The 21457-nt window shown below is 50.7% G+C and overlaps 1 protein-coding gene across 2 annotated transcripts in view; it reads left to right on the top strand.

Moving 5' to 3' along the window:
- Nucleotides 1–21457, top strand: part of CAPZB (capping actin protein of muscle Z-line subunit beta) — a 125967-nt gene that overhangs the window by 39367 nt on the left and 65143 nt on the right. For both annotated transcript variants that reach the window (XM_044237304.1, XM_044237303.1), the window contains exon 2: nt 19332–19421. In XM_044237304.1, coding sequence (XP_044093239.1) covers nt 19332–19421 — 90 coding nt within the window. The remainder of the gene's footprint in view (nt 1–19331; nt 19422–21457) is intronic.

Here is a 21457-nt window from a genome sequence, read left to right as displayed (position 1 = left end):
TGAGTCTGGTGATGTTGATGAGATTCTGTTATACCGTGTCCTGTTTATTTTAAAATAAGGAATCGACTTAAAAAAAACCCTTTTATAAAAGTAAGATGTACTTGTCATATTAAAAGACTCGCTTATTAGTGCCTTTTCAGTCCTTCAGGCGCCTGGGCTCCTCTTGCTCCTTCCTCGGGGGAGGGGGCGCGTCCCTGGCCGAAATGCAAGTGGGAGAAAGTTGCCTGATACCCTGTCAGCAGGCCTCGAAGCCTGCACGAGCCTGGCTTAGTTGGCAGCTGGAGCTTAAAGCACATTGGTGTTGCCTGATAGAAATTTGTTTTTAAAAACACACACACACACACACACACACACACACACACACTTTTTATTATGGAAAATTTCAAGCATGTAATGTAATGAACCTCCTCCATCTTACCTGTCGCCCTGGCCAGTGTTGTATCCTCCGTGCCCACCCACTCCACCCTCCCGTAGCTTAAATTAGTTCAAATCAGATCCTCTGGTTTAATGAGCAATCTGGGCAACCATTCTGAGAACAGAATTTTCCTACACTCTGTACTGAAGTCTGAGCAAAGAGTGAATGATTGCTGGCTTTTTTTTTTTTTTTTTAATTGTCAGTTTAACCCCCCCCCTTTTTTTTTAATTTAAAAACTCTGCCTTTTGGGATGCCTGGGTGACTCAGTTGGTTAACCATCTGCCTTTGGCTCAGGTCATGATCCAGGGTCCTGGGATCAGGCTTCTTGCTCAGCGGGGCGCCTGCTTCTCTCTCTGCCTGCAGCTCCCGCTGCTTGTGCTCGCTCGCTCGTTCTCTCGCTCACTCTTGCTCTCTTACTAATAAATAGTATCTATAAAAAAAATAAACTCTAGCTTTTTTTTTTTAATTTTTTTTTTTTAATTTATTTGACAGACAGAGATCACAAGTAGGCAGAGAGGCAGGCAGAGAGAGAGGAAGGAAAGCAGACTCCCTGCTGAGCAGAGAGCCCAATGCGGGGCTCGATCCCAGGACCCTGAGATCATGACTCGAGCCGAAAGCAGAGGCTTTAACCCACTGAGCCATCCAGGCGCCCCAAACTCTAGCTTTTTTGGTGATGAAAAAATGCATTCCCCTTATAATTGCAAATCACGGAATTTACAAAGATAATAAAGCCCCAACTGGAGAAGCTGCTGAAGCGTTCCTGGTGAAACCTTGACCCCCTCAGCCAGCCAGCGAGCATCGCAGTACAGCCGCGCCAGGTGCGGGACTAAGATCTGGAGCGAATGGGGCACAGTATGTGGAAGAGCTGCTGTGTGCAAACAGGCTGCTCTGGGACGATTTGGCAGGGGCTGCAGGGCCCAGAACCGTGGGGGCTTGGCTGGGGTGGGGGGGACTCTAGGTTCACTAAAACTCTGACCTTCTGGATTCTTTAAGATCGGCAGACCTTTAACTCAAAGACTTCACTGCTTGATGCCATCTTTTCCCACATGAATACAGATGTGGGTAGTTTCAGCGTATGGGAAAGAGATTGTCTAAGGTTAGTTTCATAACTTTTATTCTTTTGGAGTAGGGCAGTTTCTTGCTTTATCTCACTTCTCCCATGTGGGAGTTTTGGGGATACCTTCCAGGAGACGTGTTGTTTCCCACCTCTGATGCCCTGCCTCGAGGCCAGAAGACCTCTTTCCCACAGGACCTTCTTACCTGGGATGTGCCACTGTGTCCCCTGTCTCTTTGGACTTTGGTGGTCTTGGGCAGAACCTGCTGATTTTTACATCCCTGGAGAATTCATCCTGGCTGCGGAGTCCATCGGTTTCCCGTCCTTCATTAGAAGCGGTTTCGACCCCTGCCCCCTTGTTCTAAATTTAATCTTCCTCTGAGAATCAGCTAAGCCGTTTTCCCCAGTTGGGGGAGACCCCAGCGTTGACCAACGGCCTGCGGTTGGTTAAAAGGGAAACAGTGAGAAAGCAAGTGGGCAGTTCTTGCTAATGACCTTGAAGGCCGCTGAGGGCCTGTCACCTTTTGATGGGGAGTTGGGCAGACATCCATGTTATTACCTTCTCTGAACAACATGCTGTGCTCGAGAGCGGACATCTTATGTGGCTCCTTCTTGTGCTGAGTCTCACTAGCGAAGGACACAGGAAAATGGAAAAGGGAGCACAGCTCTGGGTCTGGGTCCTTGTTGCATACATAAGCTTGGGTGAGTCCTGTGTGCTCTCTGGCCTTCAGCTCCCCGGAGAGCCGTGGGAAGCGTTGATGGTCACTTTTCCAGAGGACTTGGGGGGGCCACTTGGCACTGAGACGCCTGGGAAGGTCTCTCTTCACTCAGCATGCTCTGGGTTTCCTTAATCTTACTTCCTAATTGAATTTTCTCATTCAAACCTGCTTTCCCGCGGCTGTCAGGCACCACGGTACTTTTGAGGTGGTAGAAACACCGCTGGCTCTCTATTTTTTATTCTTTTCTCCCAGCCTGATTGAGGAGTAATTGAAGTACGCTAGTTGGCACGTAGTTAAAGTGGACAGTTTGATCGTTGCTGTTTGTTTGTGATAACACGGAACATCTGCCTCCCCGCGCTTGCCTTCCTCCCGTGTCCGATCCTGCACTCCAGAGCTTTCCAGAAACCTCTTAGGAAGCAGGGATTCCAGCTGGCAGAGCTGTAACAAGTGTTTCCATAAGCATTCCCACGATCCTTTAAGTGAGGAGCGTGACCTCGGAACCATGTGCCCATTCCCCTCCCCTGACGGAGGAGGAGGCGGGAGGTAAGAACAATACCGGGATGGCTCGGACGGCTGTGCTCCCTGTCTGGGGCACAGCCAGGAAGCTGAGCCTTCGTAGGCCATCCAAACACTGCCATTCTCCTGGGATTCCAGGGTCAGGAGGGGAGAGTGAATGGATTTCTACCTTCACGTTAGAGCGGAGAGAACTCGCAGAATAGCCCCCTCTGCTTTTCCAAGCTCTCCTACGGTGCCTCCCGTTGGTTGTGGGTGCAGAACTCGTGAGCTAAGTGCAAGGCAGTTGGCAAGCGAGGGGCGCCTGGGTGGCTCCGGCGGTTAAGAATCCGGCTCTTGGGGGGCGCCTGGGTGGCTCAGTGGGTTAAGCCGCTGCCTTCGGCTCAGGTCATGATCTCAGGGTCCTGGGATCGAGTCCCGCATCGGGCTCTCTGCTCAGCAGGGAGCCTGCTTCCTCCTCTCTCTCTCTCTCTCTGCCTGCCTCTCTGCCTACTTGTATCTCTCTCTGTAAATAAATAAATAAATCTTTAAAAAAAAAAAAAAGAATCCGGCTCTTGGTCTCAGCTCAGGTCTCCATCTCAGGGTTTTGAGTTCAAACTCAGCATTGGGCTGCTCTTTCTTGAAAAGAAAAAATTGGCAACTAAAGCAAAGATGCTTTCTGTTTGTGTTACGAAGCTCTTGCACCAGTGCGATTTTAGCTTGCTTTGCTGGGCCTCTGGTGAACCATTCCTCAGTTTCCCTCAGCTGGTGGGAAGGGTGTCTTGCTGTGACAGTGCCTGGACTGAGTTCCCCTGCCCGTTGGGTTCAGTTCCTAATCACTTTTACAGTGGTGGAGATCGTCCATCTGTGTCAGGTTTCCGTAAGCCCGAGCCGAAGGGACAGGCAGTGACTGATGTTACCGTTTGTTTTATTAGAATTAGTGAGCACCCCAGTGGAAACCTTCTTTAGGTAGGTGTGCTTCCTGGGCCTTGGGGGCATGCCTTGGTCTGTGACTGTCATTTTTATCAGCAGGTGAGGAAGAGGCCAGCACCCACTAGAGGTGGGGAGGGGAGCTACGCCCCGGCCCCCGAGTTGGTCAGCACCCTGTCCTCAGCTTGCTCCCTGCCCTGCTGTGGGAAGCAGGATGTGAGGTGAGGGCTTTTGGCCTGAACTACAGTGACATTTCTTTTCTTCCCTTCTTTTTTTTTTAAGATTTTATTTATTTTTTTTTAAGATTTTATTTATTTATTTGACAGATCACAAGCAGGGGGAGCAGCAGGCAGGGAGAGAGGGAGAAGCAGGCTTCCTGCCAAGCAGGGAGCCCGATGTGGGGCTTGATTCCAGGACCCCAGGACTGTGACCTGAGCCGAAGGCAGACACTTAACGACTGAGCCACCCAGGTGCCCCCACAGTGACATTTCTTGTATTCATGAAGCCCTTACTGACTTTATTACTTTAGGGCTCTTATGATAAGACTCTTTACCTTTTTTTTTTTTTTTAAGATTTTATTTATTTATTAGAGAGATAGTGAAAGAGACACCAGCAGCAGGGACAGAGGGAGAAGCAGGTTCCCCACTGAACAGAGAGCCCAATGTGGGACTCGATCCCAGGACCCTGGGATCATGACCTGAGCCGAAGGCAGACGCCCAACCGACTGAGCCACCCGGGTGCCCCAAGACTCTTTACTTTTAAGGAAAGCTCGCAGTGGATTTATACATCTGGATGAGAAGCAGCTTTACCATGGGATGGGAAGACCCTGTTCTGAGAAATCGAGCCTTTGTGTTCATAAAGAACTGTCCTCTAAGCCATCCTTGGGTTGCCACGTCATGGAGTTCTGTGCTGAATTAGCATCAAGCCTGGGCCAGCCCTGCTTCGAAGGGATGGGGAGGCCACGGGGCTGTGCAGGCAGAGCCCTCCCCGGTGCTCGTCGTCACCACCATGCCCGAGAAGCCCAAACTCCAGCACTGTGTTCTCTAGAGGTTGGCAGAAGACCAGAGAGCCCTTGATTTTCAAATTGTAGATGATATCCTTTTATTTTTTCCCCCTTCCTCTTCTCTCTTGATTCACCTGTAAAGTTTCTGGAGCAGTGACTACATCCCATGTATGTGCTAAGTGCTGTATACAGAATCCCCAAACTTGATCCTTCGGATAACAGTACAAAGCACGTGCCGGTACTACCCTTCCTGTCAGAGCTTGGGAAACCTGAGGTCCAGGACGGTTTGGTAGCTTGTCCAGGGTCACACAGCTGGAATCTGATGCACCCAGGATTTGAATGCAGACCCCCGCCCCCAAACCTGTATCCTCACTGCCACCCTCCCTTGCCGCCCAGCTGGCCAAAGGGGATGCGGAATGACCTCTCCTCTTCCTTTGGAGACTTGGGAACCAGGAGGTGGCAGGTGTCCTTAGGACACAGAGCACAGGGGCGGCAGGTGTGTGACTGCTGAACAGCCCAGGGAGGTGCTTGGGCACGCCAGCTTTGGGGTCGGGGGGACCTGTCTTTGAACCCCTGCTTCAGCACACTCATGCGTGTAACACTCCCTGGGGCACGGTCTCCACGTCTGATAGGAATGCTAGTCATGACCTTCCAGGAGTGTGTTTTCAGATTCAGTGAGATCTTGGCATAGAATCGCTTAGAACAATACCTTAATGCATTTTAGCCTTTCCTGTGAATGCATTTGAAGTCCACGGTCTGAGCCCGCCATGGTGTAACTGCTCAGTGGACACTGGTGGTTGCCTCTAGTGGTTGTGTTTGTGGGCACTGGAGGTGGTCGACACGACCGCACCCACCGTTGGGGCTTAGTAGTTCCTGGTTGCAAGATTCTTGGATCTGGAAGCTGCTGCTTCCCTTCCTTTCATTCTTTCTGCTCGTTGAGGCATGGTCAGCTCCTTACTCACCCACCAAGTTTCTTGAGGCGAGAGCCCCTGATCACTCAGTTAAGGGTGGAAGGGAAAGATTGAGCTTATGAAAATGTCCTGGTGGCGAGAGAGACATCAGCTCTAAGGAGACATGTGTGTTGATGGAGAAGTAGTTTTCACTCCTACAGATCACTTTCTTCTAGCCCAGAAGAACCAAAAAGAAGAGGCCTGGCCCTGATGTGATTTTCACACTCTTGTTCCAGGCGACCCGCTTGGAAGCACACGTTTTATTCCACATACGAACGTTTGGTTCCCGTGCGCTCTGGAACTAAATGCTGTGTAAGAGGATGGGGATGGTATCTTTCTTGATATAAATCTCAGGAGCCGAGCTACTTTCTTTTCAGCTACTTCTGCAGGCGGCCCTTTAAAACAGTACTGCAAGGTAGGTACTAGTGACACTCCCATTTAGCAGGTGAAGCACTTGAAGCCCAGGGAGGAAGGACTTGGCTCAGCTCCATTTTGCTCGGAAGAGGCGGGTCAAAGATTGATAGTCTCGTCTGTCTGTCTTCCAAGGTCCTTTGCCTGCCACCGATTGGCAAGGTGGTCTGTTGTAGGTCTTAGATACTGAAGCCAGAAGGTCCTCATTTTTAGGCATCTCTCTGCTTAGCTTGTCCTGACAGCCAGAAGGGAGGAGCTTTAACACTGGTCCTAGGCTAGATTTGCAGATGTGTCACAGGTTGGTAACGTGTCGTCATGAAAGCACAGAAAACCTTTGGCAAATGTGTTGGGAGTGCCAGGGGGCCAGTCATTGGTGCAGGACTCTGTTGTACTATGTCATGGCTATGGTGGACCTGCAGAGGCTGATAGCCCTAAGAAGGAGCTGCCCTTGAGGTGCACAGGACAAGCAGAGGTTGGAGAGCCTTCCGTGTTTATTCATATCTGTAACAGGGCGTCGGGAACCCAGGAAAGAAGTGGGCCAAGTGCTTTGCTTTATGGGTAAGCATTGTGTTCATCTTTTCCTCAAGCCTCCCTTTGGCCATAAGTCAGAAGGCTGCACGGCCCCCTTTTAGATAAAATTCTTGGATCGATGGAGCCTTTGTTTTCTCCAGATCCTTTAAATCATGCTTTGCCGTCAAGATTTGTCTGCTTGCAACATTACAGGTCGGACCCAAGATCTCCCCCACACCTTTGGAAGCCACGTACTTGCGTCATTGGTGTAAACCCATGGTGAATTGTTCAGTTTCATCCAGGCCATCTTATAAATCAGTGTGGGAGAAGGTTTATGTGAATTGGCTACTCCTTTAAAATTTATTTGTTTATTTATTTACTTGACAGATAGAGATCACAAGTAGGCAGAGAGGCAGGCGTGGGGTGGTGGGGAGGCAGGCTCCCTGCTGAGCAAAGAGCCCAATGCGGGGCTCGATCCAAGGTTCCTGGGATCATGACCTGAATCAAAGGCAGAGTCTTTAACCCACTGAGCCACCCAGGCATCCCTGAATTGGCTACTTCTGCTGTGAAAAAGGGAGTCTACTTTTCTTAGCTTCCATCAGTGAACGTGTGGGTGATGTTTTCCCCAAACTTTTCTTTTTTTAATTCCTATTTGGAATACCATGACATTCTGCCTTAATCATCTTCCACTTACACAAAAGGCTTCTTGAGGTTTTGTGCCGTCGAGGTAGGAATGGACGGCGTGTATGACTTCCATGGAAGATGTCCCAGGATTGCCCCTAATTACGTGTCTAACTATTAGCTGACAAAGTGGAAGGATTAGAAGCTCGTTACGTGACAGCAGTCAGGAACGTGCAGAGGCAGCAGCTGTAGACATCTGTGAAGCATTAATGGTCAGACAGTAGGTAATGGTGCACATCTTCCAAAAGGGTCCAGGAAACCATCAGCCAGAGAACTGCCTGAAAAAGGTGTTAGTGTTTTCAAGAAATCCACCCATTGATGATACACGTGTTTGTGAGAATCGAGTGTAATCCAGGGTGACAGGAGATTGGCCCAGCCTGAGAGAAGAGACGCACCCTAACTGATTTTATGAGCTGGTAAGCCATCTCCGGAAGTCATTTGTAATTATTATTATTATTTTTATTTTTATTTTTTAGTTTGGGTTTTTTAACATTCACTAGAGAGTGCTCAGTCCTGGGAGGCAGACAGGTGTGTGTGTGTGCTGTGTCCTTCTCTGTCCTTCAGTGCTTGGGATCTGGGACCAGACACTTAACTTTTCTGAGACTTGGTTTACCATCTGCAAAACTGGGATGAGAATACCCATCTCATGGAGCTGTGGTGAGGCTTTCCCAAACCCACATGTGAAGGGCCTGGTTCCTAGTATGCCCCTAAGTTTGGCTTCTTCGCGTTCTTGATAAAGAATGACTAATCTGGAAAATAAAATTATATGGACAATATAGAAGTGTTCTTTAAAACAGCATCTTTCTAGGGTGCCTGGGTGGCTCAGTTGCTTAAGTGTCTGCCTTCATCTCAGGTCACAGTCTCAGGGTCATGGGATCAAGCCCCGCATTGGCCTGTCTGCTCAGCGGGGAGTTTGCTTCTCCCTCTTGATCAACAAAACCTGCTTTCTTTCTCTCAAATAAATAAAATCTTTAAAAAATAGATAAAACACCATTGTTCTAATAACACAGAATTGTATTAAAAACAATGGTTTTCGGGGCGCCTGAGTGGCTCAGTCGTTAAGCGTCTGCCTTCGGCTTAGGTCATGATCCCAGGGTCCTGGGATCAAGCCCCACACTGGGCTCCTTGCTCAGCAGGAAGCCTGCTTCTCCCTCTCCCACCCCCCCTGCTTGTGTTCCCTCTCCCTGTGTCTCTCTCTGTCAAATAAATAAATAAAATCTTGAAAAAAGAAATAGTGGTTTTGGGGGTATGAATCTATTCCCAGTCTTGAATTTTGATTTAGAATTACACTGTAAGCAGACAGCCCAAAACTGTATAATGAAGAGACTTGTTTTCTGGTCTTGGTTCATTTGCTTTTTAGTTCTGTGATAAATCTGAGTTAGTTTTTTAAGTCTGGGCCTCAGTCTTTATCACTTTTAAAAGAAATTGCTGATTAGATGGTTTCTAAGGCTCTCTCTAGCTAAACATTTCCCTTGGATTCTGCATCTTAAACAATCTGGAGAGGTAGAGGGAGGCACACCCAAGATAAAATGCTCCACTTCCCCCAGCTGGCTCGTTAGCAGGGCCAAGAGCAGTGCAGTAAGAAATCTGGCAGCCCAAGGTCCTGTCAGTTGTCATCTGACCTGGGGTGTTTCCCTGCGCAGACTCCTCCCCTCCAAGGTCTGGGGCAGTCTTCGGGAGCCGGCAGCTGCTGCCTTTGAGTGGAGTGTGGATCGGGAGCCGGCATCAGTGCTTGCTGGAGTATGGGCAGGGGGCAGGCTGCAGGAGGAGAAAGGCTTCTGCCTTGCAGGGGGGTGGCAGCACGCGGGCTGCACCTGTGCTCCCTCCCCTGGCTGAGCCGGGATCCTCTCTGCCATTTAGAAGGTGCTCCCACCCTCGCGCCTCCTTCGGGACTCGATGGCTGATGCCTTGTTGAGGATTTTTGCCGTCCCACCAAGTTTACCGATGAACTACAATCCCTGCAGAGAAACCTTTCTGTGTTCTGCGGTTACAGGGTTTTGGACTGTAAACACTGAGTGGGTATCCAAAACCTTTTTTTTTAACCCACGCTCCGGCAAGGCTACAGCTCCACCTGCTGAGCTGATTGGTTTGGGATCTTATCCTGAAGGGCGATGTGTAAGGGGGACGTCAGTGGGTGGCCCTTGGGTTATGTGACACAGAGCCTCTGTCAGGGTTGCTCAGTTTCGCTCTGGAATGAACGTACCAGGGAGAGAGGCACTTAGAGATCGTCACTGCTGGGTGGGGAGGCCAGGTCATCTGGGGGACTCTCTGAGGGCTGTCCCACTTGTTTGCTTTCAATGGCCTCGATGGGCCTGGGAACAGCAGTAAATGTAGAGAAGCTGAATTGGTGGAGATACTCCTTGGGGCTGTCCTGGCCAGGGGGCTTCAGGAAGAAAGCCGAACCAGGAGAGGATGGCACATAACAGAAGAAAGATCTTTTTGGGGTGAATATGGAATTTGATCCAGTCTTCCTGTCATTTGGCGTGAGGGGAGCTGAGGGTCCCCTGTGCTCCCTCCCGAACAGGGCGGGGGGCACATGTGGGGTGGGAGTTGCGGGTATCTGCCCTCCTTTGTTGGTGCTTCATGACTTGGAAATGGAAATAACACTCCGCCTGCCTTGCTCGAGACTCCTGGCAGCCTAAATGGAAAACCTGCGTCAAAGGAGCAACAAATCAGGGAGGAAAGGGCCCTTGAGCCCCCACAAACTGTTGTGTAAAAGTCCTAGCAGATAAGCCATATGCCTTGCCCTCGGGGAAGATCCCTGCCCTTAGTGGAGGATGGGCTGCGGGGTGCCTGCGGCCCAAATGCGGTACCAGACACAGCGCTGCATCCCTCCCCGTCCCCCGGCGGCGTGAGGCCTGTCCTCAGTCTCCAACACCAGGGCTCCGAGGGATTCAGGGGTGACTGACGGAGCTCCACCCTGCAGGTGCAGTGGAAGAGTGGGAGTTTTTATTGTTATTAGAGCAATTCTGTGCCTTCAGAGTCTTAGACTTCTTTGGAAAACCTGTGGACCCCTAACCTAGGAAAACTGTGTGCATCCACATGTACACACACACACACACCTTCATGCATGTACACCTCTGCCTACATACACACACACGCCCCTGCCTTCACACACAAACCCTTTCACACATATGCATATATACACACCCCTACCTTCACACACACACACACACACACACACACACACACACCCCTCTACAAACTGTCAAAGTGCTCACGAGCTGTGGGGCAGTGACTGTACCCTGTTAAGAACCTGTGATGTATTCCTTCCATCAAAGTTGGTTTGGTTTTGATTTTGTTTTTTTTAAAACAAGAATAGATTTCCAGTTTCCACATTCCTAGTATAATAGAAGCAGCGTATTAGACAGGGAAGTGTAGTGCAGAGAAATGTAAAAGCTGACACAGGGCCATGTTCGAGGAATAATTGTTGCTAATGGTGTCCCCCTACCAGGGAGAAACAGTGTAACTGTGTCCTCTGCTTTGTCCTCTTTGTAAGCACACGGACCCTGTAGAACACCTTAGAAGGTGTCCCATCTTTCAGGATTAAAACGGAGCTAGGACTCGGCTGTCCCTGGAGGGGCTCCTCACTCCTCTGTGATCGCAGGAGGGGCGGCATGGTGGCAGTTCTGCGTTGAGCAGGGGGGCGGCGTCCTTCTTTTCTGCTGCTTTGTCCTGGCGGCCTTCTTCAAGCTCCTTGAGGGCAGGGACCATGTCTGACTCCTCCAGCCCTGTGTCCCCAGTGCCTGCCCGTCACTCACACAGTTGCTCAGGGACTGAATGGAGTGAGGTAGGAAACCTGTCAGTGTGAAGACAGCGGCTCACGTTCTGACTCTGTGACCTTGCCAGTCTTTCTCTGACCCATCTGTAAGGTGAGAGGGCAGGACTTCGGTGAACTCAGAAGGCCTGTCCTGGGACCCTAATAGATTCGTTTGAGAGCAGAGACTTGTAAAGGCACTGAGTTTCCAGAGTGATCAAGGTCACCTGGGCCCTGCCACCGAGTCGTTGGCTGTAGGATGGTTACTTCGTGTTGTGTGGTTTCCCCCTCGGTTTTTAGAAAAGGACGTGGATCCGGCTGTGAGGAGGAGCCCAGACAGGGGAAGGGCCTTCATCTGCCACGTGGGCTTTCACTGTGAGTTTGGTTCGCTCGACAGAGGGTACTGGACTTCTCTGTGGGAAGGAGAGGTCAGCCAGAGGGGATGCTAGTGTCTGTGTCTTGCGAGCTGGCTCCCTCTGTGCGGGGCCCTCGCCGCCGTGTCCCTCCTGGAAGAATCAGCGGAGGGGGCAGTCAGCGGAAGAAACACTTTTCTTTTTGTTAACCCACATGGGCAGTTTTCCAGAGCGACCTGCAGATGGCTTGAGGGCTGCGCTGGCTGGTGACTCCCCGCACCGCCCTAGCACAACTCTTCCCTGAGCCACGGGGCAGAAGACAGAGTCAGCTCTTCCAGAGTCGCTCGTCGGGTCTCGGTTTAGACAAGACGAGCCAGGGTTACGTCAGCCTCCGTAAATTTGTGGGAGATCACCCTGGGCTCCGGCACCGTTTACCTTTGTGCCGTCTGTGAAGTAAGAACTTGCTAAGCCTCTCGGGAATGCAGACGGGTGAAGGTCTTGATGAACTTGAGAACAGACTGGAAAGGCCTTGAAGCTTTTGGTCATGGTTTACGTATCGAGTGCCGATCTGCCTCGGCCGCCGCTGCAGCAGGCCAAGCAGGACTTGTGCTCAGAAATCCACGCAGGGCAGTTACTGGTTGTCTTTGAAATTACAAACTGTGTTTTGAAAAGGGCACACGGAAACCATACACACACGCTAACGAGGCTTCAGCTGTCTTCTAGCAGGTGGTCCCTGCTAGAAAACGGAGCGCTCTCCAACTTCTTGGGCTTCCTGCCCTTTCCAGTAAGTACTCTCCTCCTGTCTGTCTTGCCTCTTAAAGGCCCTGACCCTTCCTTCCCTCTGGCCGCACTGTTCCCTGACAGTCACCAGAGACACCCTTCTGTATTGGTTATTATTGCCAACTGACAGAACCACCCCCGAACCTAGTGACTTGAAACAACAGTAATCATTATGTCCAGTGCTTTTTTTGTTTGTTTGTTTTTTAAAGATTTTATTTATTTATTTGGCAGAGATCACAAGTAGGCAGAGGAGCAGACAGAGAGAGAGGAGGAAGCAGTCTCCCCGCTGAGCAGAGAGTCCGATGTGGGGCTCGATCCCAGGATCCTGGGATCATGACCTGAGCCAAAGGCAGAGGCCCTAATCCACTGAGCCACCCAGGTGCCTCTGTCTGGTGCTTTCTGTGGGTCAGCAATTGAGGAGGGCCTTGCTTGGGTGGTGGCTCTGGCTTGGGGTCTCAAGCTGTTGTAGTCAGACAGCTGAAGCTGGAAGAGGGGCATCTGGGGGGTTGGCTGAGCGTCTCAGGGTCCCTTCCTGTGGCTTTCCTGTGCGGGCCGGGTTGGGCTTCCTTGCAGCATGGCTGCCACTTGGGGCCCCAAGCCCGAGTGTTCAGTCAACAAGGTGAGAAATGAATGGTCTTTGATGGCTTGACCTCAGAAATCACACATCATCAGTTCTGCTATTCTCAGTCGATAGAAACAGTTGCCAGAGCATTACCATATCCAGGGAGGGGTACGTAGACCCCACCTCTCAGTGGGAAGAGTATCAGAGTCACTCCTTGAAAAAGGAGCATGATGGGTGAGAGCTCTCCTTATGGCCGTTTTGGGACAATGTAATCGGTGTAACCTTCTGAGACACACGCTGTTCCTGTTCCTCCTCTAAGGAAGAATCTCTAGGGGCTCCCGATCCCTCTGAAAAGGTAGATTTTAAAGTTGTCAAGGCCAGGGAACATGGCACGGAAGCCTTCCCTACAAAGGAGACCCAGATGCCCGAAGACAGGAGGTCTTGGGCCTGGGCCTGGAGCCCACTGAGGAACCTGCTGCCCTCTGAGCCATCTGAAGGGGAAACCAGCCTGACCGGGGGTCCCTGGCGACAAGGCCCTGCTCCCCTCCTAATGCCGTGCCTTCCTCCTGTGGGGCCTCACTGTGCACGTTTATCCCACTGTGGCCGCAGGAGCGTGTGTGTGTGTGTGTGTGTGTACGCCTGGGTGCTCGTGGCCGGTGACAGCCAGCTCAGGCACCCTTCTCCTGAGAAATCTTTTGAGGTTTCCTACACCCCTTAGTATCCTCACTGTAACTTAGTTCGTTTTTTTGTGGGTAGGTGTGTTCACTGTATGAGATTTTGAGTTTCTCACAGGTTGGGACAAGTCCTGTCCTTTCAGCCTCCGGGCTGAATAATTGTCTGATGAGGATTCCCAAATTGGTCTGTGCCCTTTTACTTCATTTAATAGGACCGGGTTTTAGTACCTGCACATGATGGACAACACTGGCATATGTCTGAGTTCCCGAGGAGATTTTTGAAGTGGTAGTGGTTTATTCAACTTATCATTCTGAAAAATTGTTCTGTTCTAGTCTGTATTAACAGTTGTTTTATTTGTTGTAGGGTGATTGGAGCAATTTGTGCTTTTTCTAGAAGTCATGTGAAAAACTAGCAGAAAGTAGAGCTTTTCCTATCTTGGTTTATATGCTTAAACACACACACACACACCCAGAATTCCTAACCTGATCCCGAGAGCCCCACCAGCCTAAAGTAGGGTAACCGTCCCCTTCTTATTCTTTCATATCATAACAAAGACTGTTCCTTGATTTCCCCCTATACGAATGTTGACCGCAGCGGAAGTTCCTGAAGATGGGCCTACTTTGTTCTCTTCACCATTCAGCACCAAAAACAGCGCTTGTCACCTAGGCAGCACTCAGATAAGGATTGAGTAATTGATTGGGGAGCGAACTCTGGAGAGGGAAGTGAAATGGGCCATTCTATTCCTATTTACCTTTCAGCCTGAAAACCACCACCCGTGGGAGGTAGATCTGGCATAGCACACTGTCTAAAGGCAGGATCTAGGAGCAGTTTGGGGTTTGAAGGAACCATCCCGGGGAGAGTCCTTAGTCACAGGACGATTGCCCACACAATAAATAGAAAGGCAGTTTGGGACAGGAACTGGGGCAGAAACCCCACCCACCCCCACCCACTCCCACCCCCTCCATCATTGTCTCTCTGGGGTCACCCGGGTTGTTTCCAGTAATTCCAAAGGATCTGTGTTTTCTTCACTCTCCAGTGCCCTATCCTGTCTGGACCCTTTGGGGTGTGGGATGCTCCCAGGTGAAGGGCTGTGGGCCACTCTAACTTCCTACGAGCTCTCATTAAGCTTCACCATGCTGCTTCACTTCTGGGAGGCGTTTAGTCATTGCCTAATTTAATGATAGTTGTCCTTCCCCTAGGAATTTATAATGAAACATTTCCGATTAGGATTCATTGGGATTATTGCAAAATAGGAGTTAGAACATTTTCAATAGTGTTTTTTTACCGCTCTTGAATAGATCCAGTTGGACAGACAACTGCCGTTGGTGCCCTTGGGGGCAAGGCTGAGCTCAGCATACTGGTTTGGGGCTGTGAGCAAGGCTCCGTGCAAGGGCGGACGCGGTTTCTTTCCATTCGCTTTTCCCCAGCCGCGTTACAACGGGCTCTTGCTAGATAACACACTGCTTGATTCTAGTTTATGTCCTCTGATATACGTTCTGGGTGAAGATTTCAGTGTAGCTAAGTTTACTTCTATCCGAATTTGTTTTTTGTTCTCAGGAAGATTGTTAGTATCTAGTTGAGAATGTTTCTGAAGACCACAAGTTTTTAGGGGTTATGAGTGGTCTGTGACTTGGAATTTATAGAAGATGCTTCTGTGCATTTGTGGTTTTCTGGAGCTTTTGCTTTGATCAGAGTCTGGGAGTCTGCAGTCCCCCAAAATGGTTGTTTTATTTTTATTTTTATTTTTTAAAAAGATCTGATTTTTTTTTTTTTTTTGAGTAATCTCTACACCCAGCATGGGGCTTGGATCCACAGCTCCGGGATTGAGAGCTAGCTGCATGCTCCACAGACTGGACCAGCCCTGCACCCCCAAAATGAGTGTTTCATTTATTAGATTTTTTAAAAAAGATTTTATTTATTTGAGAGAGCGAGCATGGGGCGGGCGAGGAAGGTCAGAGGGAGAAGCAGACCCCCTGCTGAGCAGGAAGCTTGATGCGGAACTAGATCCCAAGAGTCTGGGATCATGACCTGAGCTGAAGGCGGTCACTCAATCAACTGAGCCACCCAGGTGCCCTTATTAGATTTTACGTATGTACGTACACACTTATGTATGTATTTTAGAAAGAGCGAGAGCATGGGTGAGTAAGGGAGAGGGAGAGAGAGAGAATCCCAAGTAGACTCCCTGCTGAGCATGGAGCCCAGCATGGGGCTCCATCTCAGGACCTTGATATCGTGACCTAAAATCAGGAGTTGGATGCTTCACTGAGCCACCCAGGCACCCCCCAAGTTAGTGTTTTATGTTATTTTATTTTTTTAAGATTTTATTTATTTATTTATTTGAGAGAGAGAGAGAGAAAGAGATATCACAAGTAGGCAGAGGGGTAGGTGGGGGCGTGGGGGTGGGGGAAGCAGGCCCCTGCTGAGCAAGGAGGCCGATGCAGGGCTCCATCCCAGGACCCTGGCACCATGACCTGAGCTGAAGGCAGAGGCTTAACCCACTGAGCCACCCAGGCGCCCCCCAAGTTAGTGTTTTAAATCAGGGTTTTCAAACTTAACTGTGGCATTTGGGCCAGGTTGTCGGGGTCTATCCTCTGCATTGTAGAATGTTAGAAGCATCCCAGTCCCTACCCAGTTGGCTGCCAGTTAGCGCCTCCACGCCGGGTGAGGACAACCAGAAAATACCCCATTCATTGCCAAGTGTCTCCTGGGGGTTTGTGGGGGAGGCAGAATCAGCCCCAGTTGAGAAACACTAATTTGCATCTTTTTTTCAATAGATGTGATTTTTTAGAGTAGTTTTTGGTTCACAGGAAAATCGAGTCGAAGGTGCAGAGTGCCCTTATCTTCCCTGCCCTCACCCCTGCATGGCCTTCCCCACACTGACACCTCATAATCACTTAGTCCTTAGTCTCCATTAGGTGTCACTCCTGGTGTCGTACATACCGTGGGTTTGGACAGATTTCTAATTAGGTGTATCCGCCGTTAGAGCAGGGCACAGAGTGCACAGAGCGGCGTCGCTGTCCTAGCAATCCTCCGTGCTGTGCTGGGCCTGTTGATCCCTTCTCCCCTTCAACCCCTGGCGACCGCCGATCATCTGACCATCTCAGTAGTTCACCTTTTCCCAGATGTCACGCAGTTGGAATCCTGCAGTACGGAGCCTTGTCAGACCGGCTCCTTCCGCTGTCGTGTGCACTGAAGGTCCCTCCGTGCCTGTTTGTGCTCCATAGCTTCATTCTCCCCAGTGCCGGGGAATAATCCCGAGTCTGGATGGACCCCGGGTGGTTTATGCACTTACCTGCCGAAGGACATCTTTGTTGCTTCCAAGTCTTGGTGTTGTGAATAAAGCTCTTATAAACATTTGTGTGCCAGTTCTTGTGTGGAAATAAGTGTTCAGCTCCTTTGGGTAAATACCAGGGAGTGCAGTCGCTGCATCAGATGGTGAGACTTTAGTTTTTGTAAGAAACCGACACGCTGTCTTCAGAGGTGGTTGTGTACCGTTTTGCATTCCCACCCACTGCGAGTCCGAGTTCCCGTTGCTCCGCATCCTTGTCAGCAAGCAGAGTTCTGGATTTTGGCCATTCTAATAGGTGTGTAATGGTATCTCAATGTTGCTTTAATTTGTGTTTCCCTGGTGACAAATGACATGGAGCTTCTTTTCATATTCCTTACCATCTGTAAGTCTTCTTTAGTGAGGTGGATGTTTACGTCTTTGGACCATTAGTTTATATCTCTTAATTTTTTTGGAGTCATTTAGGGTTTTCTCTTCAGGCACGGGCGTGGGGGTGGGGGGGTCCACAGGCAAGTTCACGGAGTTTGAGCACCGAGCGCCACTTGCCAGTTCACAGCAACAGGGAAGACTTCAGGGTGGAGTTGAGTGGGGCAAATGTTATAAATTATATATATATATATTTTTTTTTTCTTTTGGAAAAAGTTTTTAAAAGACTTAAAACCTGTATGTATTTATACATATACACAGAAAATACTCCTAAACACATAACTACTGTATATTAAAAATTTTACAGATATTCAATTATTGCAACAATCCTGTGGAACTAGATACTGTCCCCATTTTATGGATAAATAGAGGCTCAGAGAGGTTAAGAAATTTGCCTAAGTCTTTCCAGAGGCAACTCAGTGTACCTGCGTTCTCAACCCTTGCAGTGGTGTGAAAATGGCTTCCCGTGCCAGCAGGCCAGACCCACGTCACGTGGCCTCGGCTGGCATAGAAGGCATGGCACAGGCAGGGAATTCACGGTTGCTGGAATGTTGCACTGAACAGAACAAGTACTGCACCATTCTGGGGTGAGTGAGTGAGTGTGTGGTCGTTTGTAGGATAGTAGCCACTTTGTTGTGAATCCCAGAGTAAATGGACCTTCAGCACGGGGCAGGTTTGTTGTTGCCTTTTTATTTACTTATTTTTTAAAAGATTTTATTTACTTATTTGACAAGGAGAGATCACAAGTAGGCAGAGAGAGAGGGGGAAGCAGGCTCCCTGCTGAGCAGAGAGCCCTTTGCGGGGCTCGATCCCAGGACCCTGAGATCATGACCTGAGCCAAAGGCAGCGGCTTTACCCACTGAGCCACCCAACCGCCCCTGGTGTTGCTGTTTTAAAAACAGTCTGCTGTGTACGTCCAGTCAGTTGCCTGGGAATGAAATAGCCTCCAGTTAACTTGATGTGTTAGTTCTTTGGTGAAATACAAAGTGGGTTCTTCTCCCATGGCCTGTTTGTGGTTCATATCCCTGGAGTGTCGGCGTTGTATTCGAAGGTCCGGTTCTGTTACAGTCAGCTATGGCTTTTCGAGGGTTACTTTATGTATTTTATGAAGATTCTTTAGCGTGTTGATTTAGGTCTTTTAAAAATCCTGAGGTTGGTCTGGGCACAGATGCTGCCTCTGCTGGGCAGTGTCTGCTGCCCCGGTGGCCTCAACTCTTCTACTTGGGGGACGTGCTGTGGTCTTCCCTGCTCTGCCTGGGCCACCTGGCTCACTTTTCTTGTCACACCTCCTGAGGTCTGCTTCTGAGCCGCAGCCCGCTGGGCTGAATTTACTCGCACTCTACCCCCGCTCCGCTCCACTCCACCTCCTTCCTGCCTCCGTTATTGATCACATGGATCGTCATCCAGTGACTGGCACGTGGTGGCTCTGAGCGCATATTTGCAGCCTAAATGTCCCATGAGGCGAATCCTGGGAGCACACAGTGTGGTCTTTATCGTCCTGGGCCCTGTGGCACCAGTGACCCCAGTTTGCCGCACTGGTCTGCTCTGCAGCTGGAGACACCTCTTGACCGGAGGTGCTCCGGGTCTCAGTCACCTTGGCAAGGGCCTGGCACCTGGGGATGTGTCCCAGACTTCAGCTGAATGCCCGAAGCACTTTAGCCTTGGCATGTATTTTGCCACTTGTTCTTTGCCTGGCTTTGTCCCTGGCCTGGTGACATGACCTGCCTCGTAGGTCCAGGTTGCAGCAAAGTAGAAAGCCTGACTTGCTACCCGAGCATGCTCCCTTGCTGGGCAGTTTGGGAGGTAACAGAGCACATTTGCATCTCCCGCGGTCCATTGACTTGGAACATGAGCACCGAGCGGGGCTTTGAGTTGCGGGTGGAACTCCAGCCCACTTCCCACTTTGAGTATCTTCCAGACATCTCCACTTGAGATAGACCGAGCTGTCACAGAGCCTGTGTTCACCCTCCCCGCCCCAGGAGATGTGTTGGAGAGCTCACTGCGGGCCTGCTTGCTGTTAGAATGCTCTGGACAAGCTGAAATTACAAGGATGTTTTTTTTCCCCCCAGATTTTATTTACTTACTTGAGAGAGAGCAAGCATGAGCTGGGGGATGGGGAGGACAAAAGGAGGGGGGGAAGCAGGTTCCCCACTCATCAGGGAGCCCGATGTGGGGCTTGATCCCAGGACCCTGAGATTATGACCTCAGCCCAAGGCAGACGCTTAATCCTCTGAGCCACCCAGGTGCTCCAAGGGTGCTTTTTAAAAAAGATTCCAGGTCTGCTTTTGGCAAAGTGATATAGACGCTTTTGTTTTCTCTTTTCACAGAGTGACCAGCAGCTGGACTGTGCCTTGGACTTGATGAGGCGCCTGCCTCCACAGCAAATCGAGAAGAACCTCAGCGACCTGATCGACCTGGTATGAGCTTTGTGTTCATATGGTTTCATTTGGGCTGCGGCTCATAATCGGTTGCTTTTTCCGTGCGGAGTTCCAAACCCAGAAGAAGCCTTCCCCACCACCACCGAGTTCTGAGAGTCCTCCCTGTGGTTGTCCCTCCGAGCCCGCTGGGTTAGTAAGGCCCGGGACGGGGGCTCGGAAGTTGATCACTATCTGTCCCCTCGCCCCAGCTGCGTGTTTTCAGGTTCTAGAAGCTTGCATTTCAGCACGGGGTGGGGGGAGGCCGCACGCACCCAGCGGGCATTCAGAAGTGGCTGGTGCCTGGCTTCCTTCATTTCTTTGCTGTTGTGGAAGCTCCTCCAGCCAAGACAATACAAAAGTTACCCTGTTAAATACTTCAGGGGCTCCATTCCACTTTGGCCAGTACAAAACCTAAAAGTCGACTGTCAAAGAGTTCATCACATCTGTTTTTAAAATATTTATCTGTTTTTTAATTTAGAGTGATTGGTCTCAAATGATGCCTCAGTTTAACTGGCACCTGATATTGTTTGAAATGCCTCAAAATATTTAAGTAAAACCCAGAAGGCTATGGAAAATACTGAAAAGCAGTAACATAAACTAAAAGCGGGCCCCAAGAGGGCAGCCGCGTCACTAGCTTATTTGGCCAGTGCGTTCGGGCTCCGGCCCGGGCTCAGGTCCTCTGTTGTGCTTGTTGCACCCGCCTCCCAGGGTGCGATGATGCGCCGCGAGCCGTGGCTTGTCAACGAGGCATCTTTTACAGGAATGGTTTTAAAACATGCCCGTGTGCTCTCGTGATGCTTCGTTCCACCATCTGACTTGAGAGCGATGGCACCTAGGAGAAGAATGACTCGTGTCATACACAGACAGGGCTTGGCAGCGGTCCGCAGCCTGTCGTCCCAGCCGTGCGCGTGCTGGCAGGCGCCCGCGGTCCCCGTTGGGAGGCCGCCGGATGGGGGGTGAGTGCTAGCCTGTGCCGGTGACACCCGCACGTGAGGAGGGGGAGGTTTCTCGAGGTCAGTGGTCCTGATGAGAAAGGCAGCCGCAGGCCCTGTGATGGAAGGGAGGAAGGTGGCCGTATGGACGTGATGGGGCCTGGCTAACAGAGACGTGTGAGGGGAGTGGGAAAGAAGAGAGGGTAGAAGTGCGAGGCAGACAGGGCTCTACGTGCGCACACCGGGGTCAGAGCCCAGAGCCAGGGAGGGGTGGTCAGCCTGCCAGGGCTGTGGAGACAGGCCCCCTCGGGAACGGCAGTGACCCCACCCTCCGGCTGTTCACCATGGCCCTGTGGGAGGACGACCCTGTGGGGCTTGTCTTCGGACTTTTCTGGGGAAGCCGTATGTTTGGAGTTGGATGTCAGACCTCCTGGTTTTTCCACATCTGCCCAACATGGGATTGCTAGATCCGGTTTTGTGTAGCATGTGAGTGGGGGCCAGCGCGGGTTAGGTGGGGGTGTTCAGCGGAAGCGTTCTTTGCTGGGAAATGGTGAAGGACACAGTTGGACAATTGCGAGGGGTCCTCGCAGGTCAGAGGGAGGGCTTGAACTTGAGACAGAGGTTATCGTCACTGCCCCCCAGACCCCGAGTCTGGTACGCACCGCACCAAGCTGCGCAGTTTGCTCGCTGGGCCTGGTGGGACCCCCCCACCCTGCCAGGCAGCAGCCTGGGGCGTGCTGTATTGCTTCTGTTTCTCTCGGTCGGAGACGTTTGCTGGATCCTATGTGGCAGAGGTGGGCAGAGGAGGGCAGAGGCGGAGGGCGTGATCCGATCCCTAATCAGGTCAGCAGCAGAGCTTTCTTTGTCTTGAAACTCAGCAAGTCAGTGTCCCTGGCTGAGCTTAACCCCCGTGTGCGAGTTGAGCAGTTACTATATTTTAGAAATCAACTAAACAGAAGAAACGATGAGCAAACTTCTCTCAGCCGACCCTTCTTAGTGTTGAGCAGGCTGTTTTGTTCTCGTGGCAGTGGAAGTGAGTTTTCTCTGCAGTCCCCCTGGTCGCCCCCTGTCTCCGAGGCGGGCACGGCGCTGCTTCTGCGGGAA

Source organism: Neovison vison, chromosome 2 (genome assembly GCF_020171115.1).
Source record: "Neovison vison isolate M4711 chromosome 2, ASM_NN_V1, whole genome shotgun sequence".
Lineage (NCBI taxonomy): Eukaryota > Metazoa > Chordata > Mammalia > Carnivora > Mustelidae > Neogale > Neogale vison.
Note: the sequence above shows the minus strand (reverse complement) of the source record. Positions and strands in the feature narration are given on the sequence as shown.